At 42.1% G+C, this 14494-nt stretch overlaps 1 protein-coding gene across 2 annotated transcripts in view; it reads left to right on the top strand.

The window, feature by feature from the left end:
- ITGA6 (integrin subunit alpha 6) overlaps nucleotides 1-14494 on the top strand; it is an 87762-nt gene that overhangs the window by 61198 nt on the left and 12070 nt on the right. For both annotated transcript variants that reach the window (XM_005202341.5, NM_001109981.2), the window contains exons 12-23: nucleotides 2114-2274; nucleotides 2448-2591; nucleotides 4983-5098; nucleotides 5226-5415; nucleotides 5511-5594; nucleotides 5691-5770; nucleotides 5925-6002; nucleotides 6090-6192; nucleotides 7583-7756; nucleotides 9375-9473; nucleotides 9571-9681; nucleotides 9781-9879. In XM_005202341.5, the coding sequence (XP_005202398.1) occupies nucleotides 2114-2274; nucleotides 2448-2591; nucleotides 4983-5098; nucleotides 5226-5415; nucleotides 5511-5594; nucleotides 5691-5770; nucleotides 5925-6002; nucleotides 6090-6192; nucleotides 7583-7756; nucleotides 9375-9473; nucleotides 9571-9681; nucleotides 9781-9879 (1439 nt within the window). The remainder of the gene's footprint in view (nucleotides 1-2113; nucleotides 2275-2447; nucleotides 2592-4982; nucleotides 5099-5225; nucleotides 5416-5510; nucleotides 5595-5690; nucleotides 5771-5924; nucleotides 6003-6089; nucleotides 6193-7582; nucleotides 7757-9374; nucleotides 9474-9570; nucleotides 9682-9780; nucleotides 9880-14494) is intronic.

Here is a 14494-nt window from a genome sequence, read left to right as displayed (position 1 = left end):
CACTGCCTTCTCCAGTGTAGTGATAAGAGAAATAGAATACGGTCGGACCCTCCAGGAGGGACCGGGAGAGCTTCCTGGAGGAAGTAGCATCCACATTGACATCTGAAGGAGTAGAGGTAGCCGGGCAATGAAGGAGAGGTAAAATGAAAAAGAGCGGGGTGGTCCAGCTGGCAGAAGCTTAGGGGAAGTGGGAACCTGCACATCTAAGAGGCTTTATAAGGCAGTTATCTTTTGTGTTTGTTACACAAAAGGAGCTGACTCCGTTTCTTGCTATAGGACTCTGGGCCGGTCACCTAGTTCTGTGGGTCTCCAGTTCTTCATGTGTAAGTAGAGGGTATTAGGTGCTTGCAAAAAGGTCCCTTCCAAACTCTAATGTGATTATTAGAACATGGATTCATTTTCTGGAGCAGGTTTTTTCCCTGAGGCTGGCTTCTCTGACCCTGGACACACTGGTTTGCTTTCCCTTCTGATGGTTTTGTTGTTTAGTTACTAAGTCATAACCTTCTCTTTTGCGACCCCATGGACTGTAGCCCACCAGGCCAGGCTCCTTTTGTCCATGGGATTTCCCAGGCAAGAATATTAGAGTGGATCTCCATTTCCTTTTCCATGGGATCTTCCCAACACAGGGATCGAACCTGTGTCACCTGCATTGCAGGTGGATTCTTTACCACTGAGCCACCAGGGAAGCCCCTTCTGATGGTTTTTTGTTGTTGTTCAGTTACTAAGTCAAGTCCAAATCTTTGCAACCTCGTGGACTGTAGCATGCCCGGATCCTCTGTCCTCCACTGTTTCCAGCTTTTGCTCAAATTCATGTCCGTTGATTCAGTGTTGGCATTTAACTGTCTCATTATCTGTTGCCCCTTCTCCTACTGCCCTCAGTCTTTCCCAGCATCAGGGTCTTTTGCAGTGAGTTGGCTCTTGGCATCAGGTGGCCAAAGTATTGGAGCTTCAGCTTCAGCATCAGTCCTTCAAGTGGATATTCAGTGTTGATTTCCTTTAGTGTAGACTGGTTTGATATCCTTGTAGTTGAAGGATGGTTGAAAGTGAAAGTGAAGTTGCTCAGTCGTGTCTGACTCTTTGAGACCCCATGGACTGTAGCCTATCAGGCTCCTCCATCCATGGGATTTTCCAGGGAAGAGTGCTGGAGTGGATTGCCATTTCCTTCTACAGGGGATCTTCCCGACCCAGGGATCAAACCCGGGTCTCCTGCATTACAGGTAGATGCTTTACCATCTGAGCCACCAGGGATGGTTAGTGAGTGATTAATAAATGTAAGTCATTTAAGTATTAAAACATAGCAGCTATATCCAGTGAATTGGCAAAGAATGCATTCTGAAGTTAAGAAATGAGATTTTGATCATCCAAATCATAGCTTATCTCTGAGCTCTGTTAGTGTAGGTAATCACAAGTAGGATGTGCCCTCTGGGGCTTTGGAAGTGGAAACCTTGATTCTGGGAGTTTTATTAATGGGCAAAGGGGCCCTCTAACCACTGAAAGGAAGTATGTTTTACCTTTAAATTCTTCATCAAGACATCTCCATCTCTAATATGTTTTTCCTTTTTTAGACAATTATTCTTTATGAGCGCTTTAATGTGTATAAGAACCACCTGATGATCTTACTAAATGCAGCCTCGGGTTCAGTAGTCTGGCTGGGCCTGAGGATCTGCATTCCTGACACCACACAGGAGAAGCTGCTATTGATCTAGAGGCCTTTTTGGAATTTAAGCAGCAGACTGTTGAAGAGGGAGTCAGTTTAGGTCCTTCTGCAGGGTTGGCTGCCCTCCTGTGTCGTAGTCTTGTGAGTTATTGAAATGCAGTGAAACTGATTCTTAACGCTTCTCTGAGGTTTTGACTTATTCTCGAGCTCCCCCACGTGGCCCAAAGGAAATGTAGCTTTAAAAATTGTTCACAGTAATGGGCAGGAAAGGACAGCTTGATTTGAAACTTCATAAGTCAGAATGTACATTGCCAGGAAATATGAAGGAAAACCATGGCAATGAGAAAAAATGTTCTAAGAGGAATTAAAATATATCAAAAACAAACTCAGTGTACTTATAGCTGTGTTGTGTATGAGTACGTTTTAAGTTCCTGTGATTTTGTTGATTTCATCTAGCCATTGTGGGCACTCTGGAGGCTGAAAAGGAAAGAAGAAAATCTGGGCTGTCGTCAAGAGTTCAGTTTCGAAACCAAGGTTCTGAGCCCAAGTATTCGCAAGAGCTCACTCTGAACAGACAGAAACAGAAGGCGTGCATGGAAGAAACCCTCTGGCTCCAGGTGAGGGCCGCAGGCAGATCAGTTCTGTCATGCAGGTACATGGTCACAAGTGTAGATGTGACCTTTTATATAAATACTAGCAACACATTATCCAGGACAAAGGAAAGCATTGTTTTGGAGTTCTCTGGTAGTGTTTATAGCATGCTTCAACTGTGTCTCTGCATTCTTTTCAGGAAAACATCAGAGATAAACTGCGTCCCATTCCCATAACTGCTTCAGTGGAGATCCAGGAGCCAAGCACTCGGAGGCGAGTGAATTCGCTTCCAGAAGTTCTCCCAATTCTAAATTCAAATGAACCCAAGTTTGTTCATACAGATGTAAGTATTTCTGATTTTCATTTTACTAACTGTTTTCCATTTTATTATGCTAAATCAAACATCTCCGAAGGCAATAGACTAGTGACTGATTTGCCCTAAAGGCCATTCCTTTGTATATTAAATAAGCTTTTTAATATATGTATAGTTTGGAGAAAATTTGCGTCCCAAGTAAACAATGGATATAGAAACCTACAGAATACAATTTGGAGATGAGAGTTGTTTTTCTTAATAATTTCTGGTCATTGAGACTTACTGAGACTATAATTGGCAAAACTTATTATTCTCATGAGCTTCCCTGGTGGCTGAGATGGTAAAGAGTCCACCTGCAATGCGGGAGACCTGGGTTTGATCCCTGGGTTGGGAAGATCCCCTGGAGGAGGGCATGGCAACCTACTCCAGTATTCTTGTCTGGAGAATCCCCATGGACAGAGGAGCCTGGTGGGCTATAGTCCGTGGGGTTGCAGGTGGGCTATAGTCCGTGGCGTTGCAAAGAGTCAGACACAACTGAAATATATGAGAATGAAATAGTCAAAATTTAGTGTCTAATGTAGCCTATGTAATCTTAGGAAGTAAAATTTATATGGTGTGCCTTTCTGTATACCTCTTATTGAAGTGGTGGGTGTTTGTTTGCTAGGGTTTAGGATGCCTGCATCTGCAGGATTAGGCTGGGGACCGGTGACTCTTGATTTAATGTTTTATACTTGTCAAAATATAGTTGGTAGTGGAGTGTCCGCTCTGAGGTACTGGTTCTGGTGGCCCACTGACGAAGCTTTTCATGAATGAGTTAGGCTCATGCCTACACGTGCACATCGCAGTATTTGTTGCCATCAAGTGTAATTCCTTATGTGCTTTTCAGTACACTTTCAATGTCACTTGCGCAGTCACTAAGTCATGTCCATGGGCTGCAGCCCGTCAGGCTCCTCTGTCTGCCACTGTCTCCCAGAGTTTGTTCAAATTCGTGTCCATTGAGTTAGTGATGCTGTCTAGCCATCTAGTCCTATGGTACCCCCTTCTTCTGTTGCCTTCAATCTTTCCCAGCATCAGGGTTTTTTCTAATGAGTCAGCTCTTTGCATCTTCGCATCAGGTGGCCAAAGTATTGGAGCTTCAGCATCAGTCCTTCCAGTGAATATTCAGGATTGATTTCCTTTAGGATTGGCTGGTTTGATCTCCTTGCTGTCCAAGGGACTCTCAAGAGTCTTCTCCAGCACCACAATTTAAAAGCATGAGTTATTCAGTGCTCAGCCTTCTTTATGATCCAGCTGTCACATCAGTACATGACTACTGGAAAAACCACAGCTTTGATTCTGTGTACCTTTGTTGGTGGAGTGATGTTTCTGCTTTCTAATACACTGACTAGGTTTGTCATAGCTTTTCTTCCAAGAAGCAAGTGTCTTTTAATTTCATGGCTGCAGTCTCCATCCACAGTGATTTTGGAACCCAAGAAAATAAAATGTGTCAGTGCTTGCACTTTTCCCCCTTCTATTTGCCATGAAGTGATGGGACCAGATGCCATGATCTTAGATTTTTTAAAGTTGAGTTTCAAGCCAACTTTTTCACTCTCCTCTTTCACCTTCATCAAGAGACTTTTTAGTTCCTCTTCACTTGCTATTATTAGAGCAGTATTATCTGCATATCTGAGATTGTTGATATTTCTCCTGACAGTCTTGATTCTAGCTTCTAATTCATCCAGCCCGGCATTTCACATGATGCATTCTGCATATAAGTTAAATAAGCAAGGTCACAATATACAGTCTTGTTGTACTTGTCAATGTCACTTATTGTTACATTAATATTTCTTCTGTGTGTTCCCATATACACAAGCTCCATACTCATGTTAAACATAAAAAGCAAGAAGACCATTTTCCTAATTATTGATTAGTGTGATTATCAAGCATCCCTTAGCATAGTGCAAGATACTCTGCCCTTTGCTTTCCTAACCTTGAACTCTGTTTCCCCATCTGTGCAATGGGTCTCTGAACAGTATATGCGTCATAGTCCCTTGTGAGGATTGCATGAGTTTAAATACGTAGTCACGTGTTAGGTAGTACTGTCGTTATTGTTGTTAATTCTTATAGTAACCCTGTGTAGCAGGGTGGTGGTATCCCCACGTCTCCTGTGTTGAAACCTAGACTATGAAAGATTAAGTGACTGACCCAAAGCCACACAGCTGAGCCAGGCTTACTCTTTATTGTCCTATAGCATCTCACTGCCTTGGTCAAAGTGTTCTGAAAACACAGTTTCATTAAAGGACAGAGTGGGCGTTCGATGCAAAGTATGTTTGTAGTTTGAATTCTGCTATGGTAATTGTCACAATGGGAGATGAACTGTATGGAAACAGTCACCTATTTAGAGTCCTACATGGTGTAAATTACAATTTTGTTTTCCTACAGGTGCACTTCTTAAAAGAGGGATGTGGAGACGACAACATATGTAACAGCAACCTTAAGCTAGAGTATAAATTTTGTACCCGAGAAGGAAATCAGGACAAGTTTTCTTATTTACCAATGTAAGAATTGCGCTGTAGTACTAGCAAAAATGGAAAATGTCCCTGGGTTTGCAGTGGCTTTTTTTGAAGGGTTATTGCAAATCCATTGAGAACTTTGTTGTTTTCCTTTTTTTTTTTATTGTAATAGTCACAAAGGTGTACCAGAACTAGTTCTAAAAGATCAGAAGGACATTGCTTTAGAAATAACAGTGACGAACAGCCCTTCTAACCCAAAGAATCCCACCAAAGATGGTGACGACGCTCACGAAGCTAAACTCATTGCCACTTTTCCAGACACTCTGACTTACTCTGCATATAGAGAACTGAGGGCTTTCCCTGTAAGTATTTTAAGAGACCAGCTCGGAGGGGAAAAAAAAAACAACATTGCCTGGTAAGTGAATTTTTTGTGATCTGGTCTGTTTTTCTACTACAGGAGAAGCAGTTGAGTTGTGTTGCCAACCAGAATGGCTCACAAGCAGACTGTGAGCTTGGGAATCCTTTTAAAAGAAATTCCAGTGTAGGTGATGCCTTTACATACTGTATTTTAATTTTTAAAATACCATTGCAGTGTCAATATGTTCAGCCTATGGTAACAGCTATTTCTGTTTCTTAGGTTACTTTTTATTTGATTTTAAGTACAACTGAGGTCACCTTTGACACCACAGATCTGGATATTAATCTGAAGTTGGAAACGTAAGAGATTCTTTCAACCTTCCATTCAGAATCATTTCGTGAAAACACAGCCAGTCAATGAATTGGCCTTTATCTAACTCATAAAAGGAGTGTAATTTAATGAGAAAACTGACTGTTACAATAAAACCCTATTGTTTCCCTTTCATTTTTTCAGAACAAGCAATCAAGATAATTTGGCTTCAATTACAGCTACAGCAAAAGTGGTTATTGAACTGCTTTTATCGGTCTCCGGGTAAGTGTTTGTGTTTAGCATAACAAATCAGTGTCTGAAAGAACCATTTACCATTCTCACTAAAACTGGTGTTTTCTAATTTAACAGGGTTGCTAAACCTTCCCAGGTGTATTTTGGAGGTACAGTAGTTGGTGAGCAAGCGATGAAATCTGAAGAGGACGTGGGAAGTTTAATTGAGTACGAGTTCAGGGTAAGTGGTTGCAGTTGGCCCTTCCAGTCTGTGTATCAGAAGCTAACGTATGCTGTGTATGATCTTGAATATGTAGTTTTAATAAGTAACAATAAATAAGCATGATAAAGAGAGCTTGCCAGTTTTTAAACAGCATACTGGCTTAGTGTAAAAGTTGTCTTTCAGAATGGAGAACCACAACTTCATTCAACATAGGTCTTTGTTCAGAATCAAATTCAGTTTGGTCTTTTTCTTCTTAGGGAGTTTTAATGTATTAATAATAATTGTGGTGTTGAGACAAAGAAATACTCGCTTTTTTTCTCCCCAGAGTCTGTCTATAAAACAAAAATCTCAAAATGCTATTTGGCTTTAGAATGTGTGAATGATTTATTTCTTCCTCTGTTATAAGATCATCTCTCTTATTGCTTATGGTTAATGTTCACTGACCTTTCCCAAGCAGTTTTGTGATGGTGAATGTGGGTTTGACGTGTACCCATAAGGAAGACTAATGACTGCTCTGACCCATTCCAAAGTAGGTGGTCACAGTGGCTCTTAAGTCCAGTCAAATGAACATGAGTGCAAGGTACAGAGGTGACTCACAACTCATACGCAGGTTCAGGTCTGTGGCTCAAATCACACTCCTGAAAGCATAGGGACTGTTGTTGAGGTGAAAGTCTGAAATAGCAAAAATGGGTCCACCCTTGACTCTAGGAGGATGAAGAGGTGGAATTCTCCTCTGAAAGCATCTCTTAGCTTTAGACAGAACTGTGACAGCTAGTGGGTGGTGGTGATTATGGCACCTATGCAGATGTGGCTGCAAAGAGGTCTGTGGGTTCTGGAGCAGTCTTTCATACAAACTCTTTTGATTTCTGTTGCACGGAGTTGCTCCCTGCCCCGTCCCCAGCTTGGACTCATGGGTTCATGGCTGCCAGAATGGCCCTCCTCTGGGTCTCTCAGGTGTTATCCCAGGCCCCCGCCCTGTGGTCAGGACAGAGGCAGCTTCATTTGCAGTACGTGGGGCTCCCCAGAAGCAGGTTATGACTGCACTGTCACCACAGTGGCTTTGTCACCTGCCAGGCAGAGTGGTTACAGAGCGAAATAAGAACACACGTGACTTCTCCCTGGGCGTTTTGAGAGCCTGGCAGATTCTGTTGCACACAAAAGTTGATCCCGGATTGAGGGAACAATTATTTCTCTTTGATCTTTTTTTCCCCCTATTTTTATTGACAAGAATCTTTAAACACAAATCTCTATTTTGGATGCCCTATCCAAAGTCCACTTTTGGAGCCTGTGCTTTTATTGTTGGATTATGCCAGATATTTTGGCTTTTTTATCTTGGCAATAGGAACTGCTTAACTTAATTTTATGTTGAGAGATTTACACTGAGATAATACATATTATTTTCTAACAGGTAATTAACTTGGGCAAACCTCTTAAAAACCTCGGCACAGCAACCTTGAATATCCAGTGGCCAAAAGAAATTAGCAACGGCAAATGGTTGCTTTATTTGGTGAAAGTAGAATCAAAAGGATTGGAAAAAATAACTTGTGAGCCACAGGGTGAAATAAACTTCCTGAAACTAACGGTATGTTGATGCATCTGTCTCATGTCTCCATAGATGTTAATATAAGAGAAAGGGGAAATCATTGCTTGCCTTGGGAAACTGACATTCTGGCATGTTGAATTTTTTTTTCCTTTGGTGTCATAGTTTCTGTTTTGTTGTGAGTAACCAAGTCAGGCTGAGGATTTCTGCTGATTAGGGACCACTGTGGCATATAAGTCAGGGTCATTTTGTGCATGTTGAAGCAAATGACATTTTCTGAAGTTTGAAGGCCCAGTGTGATGTATAAGGACATGCCCTGGGGATGGGCCAGCCAATGTTAACTCCCAGTGGAATCAAGCATTACAGAACATACTGGCACCTTAGCAAGTGACCTTGAAGACTTTTCATTCTTTTTTAAAATAGAAAATATTTATTGAGTACTTGTTATGTCTCAAGCACCATGCTAAGCATTAGGTTTGCATTTTCTCATTTCATTCTCTTGATCGTCTGATGAGGTATTTTTCTCATCCCCACCATTTCAGAGATGAGGACATTGAAAATCAGAGAGATTAACCTTCTCAGAGTCACTCAGCAGTTATGAGGGCAGTGCATTCATGCACAGCCCTGCTTGTTTTCAAAGCCTGCACTGTTAACCTCTCTGTGTACTGCTCCACACTTAAGTAACTATCTAGTCTATCATTTTTGCTCCATTTTGATAAAGACTTGCTTTGTTATTGCAAGTCTGCTTCTTTTAAATTCTAAGGTGACTGGGTATGACCAGTGTTCATAGTTGGTGGTTTATATTCATCAACTTGGAGAAACAAGATGGTCCATTATTCCTAATCTTTAAGAGAAATGGCAGTTGATTTATTTATTTTTGCTTTTGCTGGGTCTTTGTTGCTGCTCATGGCTTTCTTCTAGTTGTGGTGAGTGGGGGCTACTCTTCCTTGCGCTGCATGGGCTTCTCTTTGCAGCGGCTTCTCTTACTGTGGAGCACAGGCACATGGGCTCTCTGGTTGCAGTTGGCAGGCTCTAGAGCGTGGGCTCAGTGGTTGTGGTACATGCGCTTTAGTTGCTCTGAGGCATGTGAGATCTTCCCGGACCAGGGATTGGACCTGTGTCCCCTGCATTGGCAGGTGGATTCTTATCCATTGTACCACTGGGGAAGTCTGAAAAATGAAATTTTAAAGCATCTTCCTTGGCTTAGTTTTCAGTATTCTCCTTTGAATAAACCATGCTCGATCTTTTTCTACTTTCCCTTTTCCTCATTCCGTGTCACTCATTCAGGATGTGCTTACTTTTTACAGTTAGGTTAGGTACCGATCTGAGTGCTTAGGGGTAGAGGAATGAGATTGGTTCCTGATCTCAGGATGCTCACAGTTTGGTGAGGAGACAGCAGAACAAAGAAAGCCTTTGTCTCACTCTGAGTTTTAAGGTTGGAATGAAAGAAAATTACCTTGAAAAATAAAGTTGAAGTGAGGTTGGTAATTAACACTTTGTGATCTTACACTTCAATTATTTATGCACCTTGGTGCTGGCAGAAAGGTGAGGATTATCAGTCGTGAATTTGGCACAATCTGGAAGGGTGTGCTCTGGAGATTTGTACAGTAATGCCACAAATTACACTTGGTGGAAGTATTTCAGATGTAATTCTTTTCAGGAGGCTCACAACTCAAGAAGGAAACGAGAAATTGCCGAAAGACAGACAGATGATGGCAGAAAATTTTCTTTATTTTCTGAAAGAAAATATCAGACCCTTGTGAGTATTTTTCAAGAGCTGTGAGTTTTCCAGGGGGTGGCGGGAAGGCCTTCCCCAGACCGTGGTGCTGTAAGTCCTGTTCTTCTTTTCTCCCCAGAACTGCAGCGTGAACGTGAACTGTGTGAACATCAAGTGCCCGCTGCGAGGGCTGGACAGCAAGGCCTCCGTGGTCCTGCGCTCGAGGTTATGGAACAGCACGTTTCTGGAGGTGTGACCCCCACCGCAGGCTGTGTCCCCCAAGCCGTCTGCCACCTGCTAGACCATTTCTCTTTTCACTCACGCTTTCACTCACTTTGTCTCCAAACAGGAATACTCCAAGATGAACTACTTGGACATTCTCGTGCGGGCTTCCATTGATGTCATTGCTGCCACCGAGAATATCAAGCTGCCCAACGCAGGCACTCAGGTTAGGATTCCATGGGCTTCACTTAGTTGCTCTCTCTCCTCCACCCCACGCCCATGGCCTAAGGACACGCTGTTCTGGACTCATGTCTCTCACGGCACTGATACTCCCTTTAAAGAGAAAGTAGGTCATGTCTTAAGGTGGTACCCACCCCAAGTTGTATTTCAGTAGAATCATGGAAGAAAGACGTGACTCGGGTCATCTCATTCTGCTGTGGATGGGACAGACTTGAGAGCTGTTGGCTCAAGGAGAGGAGGGGTGCACCTCCTAAGTCTAAAGATCCCACATCTTGTACCGCCTCTCATGCCAATGCCAATGTTGGCATACTCCTACTGATGGTAACCTCCCTGCGCTATGGGGGAGCTCTTGGCGTGTATGGCCAGTGGCAGTTATTAGAAACCATCTCTATATACGGATTGAGACTTGAATCTTCTAAGATCAGTTCCTGATTATGCCCCCTGGAACAAGTCCCAACATAAGTCCTCCTTCTCGGCCATGTAGCAGCCTTTGAAATAATTGAAGGAAATTGTCATGCTTTCTTGGACGTATCTCTCTTACTGTCTTCAAAGCTGACCACCCAGCTCTTCAATTATCTGTCCTGCCCGATGCAGCTGCACAGGTTCCAGATCTCTTCTCTTCCTGGGCCAGCTCCAGGAAGGAGAGCTGACGTGTGGTCTGCCTAGTTCAGCTTAACTTTACCTTCAATAGCCTCCCAGCTTCTATTAGTTCAGCCTAAAATGTGGTCTTTAAATGGTTGCTGAAGATGGTTTGCATTTCTGGCAGCTACTATTTTTCTGCTTGTGTTCTACTGAAACTTCCAGGTGTTTTCATCTGAATGTGCTGTCAAACTATATTTCCCACATCACACCCTTGAGCAGTTTTTTAAAATGTAAATACACGCCTTTAAGTGCATCCTCACATCTTGTGTGGTTTACTTTTGATCTGTTGTTTGGGCTTACAGCGTAATTTTGAGTCTTGATCATTTATTCTCTGATAACTTTCTTTCCTTGCAAGCTTTATCTTTTTAAAACCAAGAAGCATGGGTGTTTTCATGCAGGTAATTAAGAAAACTGTTGACCAGGACTAGCAGCAGAAGCTTGTGTATAGTAAAGGGTTCCTAGTTGGGGGGGGGGGTCTGGCCCCATAGGGACTTGTATCAGGCTCTCAAAGTAAATGACTGCAGGTCACAGGTGGGAGTGTTTTGCAAAAGAGCGTGAATGGAGAAGAATGACTGTCCTAAAGCTGATCTACTGATGTACTTAAGGCAAATGTCTAGGCTTCAGTCCTTTGACCAGCTGAAATCCAGTGTGTCTCCCTGATGACCTTGGTTTCTGGAATATAGTGACCCTTAATTAAAATTTACCATCTCAACTAGAATACAAACATTTGTCTGGGCAAGTGCTAAATGGGGCAGGATGCTGGGGCATGTGGTGTAAACCGGGACTGTCCCATACTTAACCGGGATGTACCCTCACCTTGACCTTATGTTGTCTTTGCAGGTTACTCCTACCTTTCTACATCTTTTTAAAATTTTTAAATTTAATTTAATTTTTAGGGGGCACTGAGTCTTCCTTGTGCGCAGGCTTGTTGTGGCATGTGGGCTCAGTTGCCCCTTGGCATGTGGGATCTTAGTTCCCCAACCAGGGATTGAACCCATATCCTGTGCTTTGGAAAGCAAATTCTTAACCACTGGACCACCAGGGAAGTTCCTCTACCTTTACTAATAAGGCATCATAAGGACTGTCAAACCACACCCTTCCTGAGAATCCTTTCTCTGCCTCTCTGACTAAAGGCAGTTGCTATAACTTTATGTAGCTTTAATCAGCAATCCTGAGATTCACTGAGCTTCAAAGAGAAGAAAACTTGAGAGGGAAGAAACTAATATTAATAAAGCACTAATTAAATGTCTACCATCTACTAGATGCTTTACCCGTATACTATCATTTAAACTGCAGGAGAATGCCAAGGTAGACATTGTACCCACTTTACAAAAAAGGAAGCAGGCATAGACAGGGGATGTCATTTGGGGTCCTGGATTGAAATCTATGCCATTCTGGCTTCTGGGCCGCTATTCTTTGATTCTGTAATACTTGCTCCCCATTAAGTCCCCAAATCTCAAGTTCAGATGAGAAAACTTGAGTCCAGGGAAGGTTGTCTGTCCCTCAGGGTCACAGGACCAGCGTGTGGGGTAGAGGTAAGACCAGACCTTGGGCTTATGACTTCTCATCAAGTGCTCTTGTTTTCTTGAAGATGATGGAACTGAAGGCCATGGTGTCTAGACAATGAGGTTCTCTTGGGCATTTCATGTTCTCAGGGCTTTCAGAGCCCATGCCTACTAATGGGAATTGGAATCTTTGCTATACTACTACTTTATTTATTTAATAATTGGTAGATTTGAAAATGGATTAGTCTCATATCTGGAACCCATTTCTTTTTAAAACAGAGACTTTTTAATTTCTAGTCTTCTGTTACCTGTTCTATTAACTGATGTCTGAGATATAATAGCTCAGCTGTCATATCTACATGTTTCTTTAGAATTTTAAGGTGCAGTTTGGGGGTGTGGTCTAAAGTTTTCAAACTTAATTCAAGTGTCAAAATGCCTTCATTTTTTATTTCCTCACTTACTGAGGGTTTCAATTTCATTTTTATCTTGATTCTCTGTCTTTTCCAGTGTCTAGATTATTTTTCTTTGGACATGAAGCAAAGGAGGTTGAATAATTCAGCCTTGTCTTTTGGTCTTAATGTTGATATGTTTTCCCATTGCTTTTACTCTAATCCTGGCTTTAAAAAGATAAAAAAATCTTTGTTTCCTTATAACCCAACCAATTTTAAGAGTTTTGTGTTCAATTCTTTTTTAAAATATTTATTTTTTTATTGAAGGATAATTGCTTTACATAATTGTGTTGGTTTCTGCCAAACATTAACATGAATCAGTCATAGGTATACATATGTTCTCTCCCTCTTGAACCTTCCTCCCACCTGTGTTCATTTCTTAATAAAACACATTTAAGATATTGTTATAAGAAAAGTCAGGGAGAGCTGGTCACCCAACTGAACCAGATAAGATGGTTACTAAAATTTTAGCAGCAATTAAATTGATCCAGTTAACAAGCCAATTAACCATGGATGTACTGCAGCAGTGCCAGAGAAGCCTTCCTCACAAAAGTGCTAGAGAGGCAAAATTGAATAAGATAGTGTCAATTGTTAAGAATTTCATGGTCTAGGAGACAGTGAGTGGGGCTTGCCACGTGGTGCAGTGGTAAAGAATCCACCTGCCAATATAGGAGACACAAGAGATTCAGGTTCAACCCCTGGGTCAGGAAGATCCCCAGGAGTTGGAAACGGCAACCCACTCCAGTATTCTTGCCTGGAAAATTCCATGGACAGAGAAGCCTGTAGGCCACAGTCCATGGGGTCCCAAAGAGTCAGACATGACTGAATGAACACAGGAGAGAGTGAACCAGGAGAGATTTGTTGAATTCAGCCAAGGAAGGAGGAAGTTTCTTACTGGTTGTACTTACATATCCCCACTTCATTCCTTCCCAAAGAAAGGCAATGCCAAAGAATGTTCAAACTACTGCACAATTGCACTAATCTCACACACTAGTAAAGTAATGCTCAAAATTCTCCAAGCCAGGCTTCAGCAATATGAACTTCTAGATGTTCAAGCTGGTTTTAGAAAAGGCAGAGGAACCAGAGATCAAATTGCCAACATCCGCTGGATCATCAAAAAAGCAAGAGTTCCAGAAAAACATCTATTTTTGCTTTATTGACTGTGCCAAAGCCTTTGACTGTGTGGATCACAATAAACTGTGGAAAATTCTGAAAGAGATGGAAATACCAGATCACCTGACCTGCCTCTTGAGAAACCTGTATGCAGGTCAGGAAGCAACATGGAACAACAGACTGGTTCCAAATAGGAAAAGGAGTACATCAAGGCTGTATATTGTCACCCTGCTTATTTAACTTCTATGCAGAGTACATCATGAGAAACGCTGGACTGGAAGAAGCACAAGCTGGAATCAAGATTGCCGGGAGAAATACCAATAATTTCAGATATGCGGATGACACCACCCTTATGGCAGAAAGTGAAGAGGAACTAAAGAGCCTCTTGATGAAAGTGAAAGAGGAGAGTGAAAAAGTTGGCTTAAAGCTCAGCATTCAGAAAACAAAGATTATGGCATCCAGTCCTATCACTTCATGGCAAATAGATGGGGAAACAGTGGGAGCAGTGGCTGACTTTATTTTTGGGGGCTCCAGAATCACTGCAGATGGTGATTGCAGCCATGAAATTAAAAGACGCTTACTTCTTGGAAGGAAAGTTATGACCAACCTAGACAGCATATTCAAAAGCAGAGACATTATTTTGTCAACAAAGCTCCGTCTAGTCAAGGGTATGGTTTTTCCAGTGGTCATGTATTGATGTGAGAGTTGGAATATAAAGAAAGCTGAGCACCGAAAAATTGATGCTTTTGAACTGTGGTGCTGGAGAAGACTCTTGGACTGCAAGGAGATGCAACCAGTCCATCCTAAAGGAGATCAGTCCTGGGTGTTCATTGGAAGGACTGATGTTGAAGCTGAAACTCCAATACTTTGGCCACCTGACGTGAAGAGCTGA

The sequence above is a fragment of the Bos taurus genome, chromosome 2 (genome assembly GCF_002263795.3).
Source record: "Bos taurus isolate L1 Dominette 01449 registration number 42190680 breed Hereford chromosome 2, ARS-UCD2.0, whole genome shotgun sequence".
Taxonomy (NCBI): domain Eukaryota; kingdom Metazoa; phylum Chordata; class Mammalia; order Artiodactyla; family Bovidae; genus Bos; species Bos taurus.
Note: the sequence above shows the minus strand (reverse complement) of the source record. Positions and strands in the feature narration are given on the sequence as shown.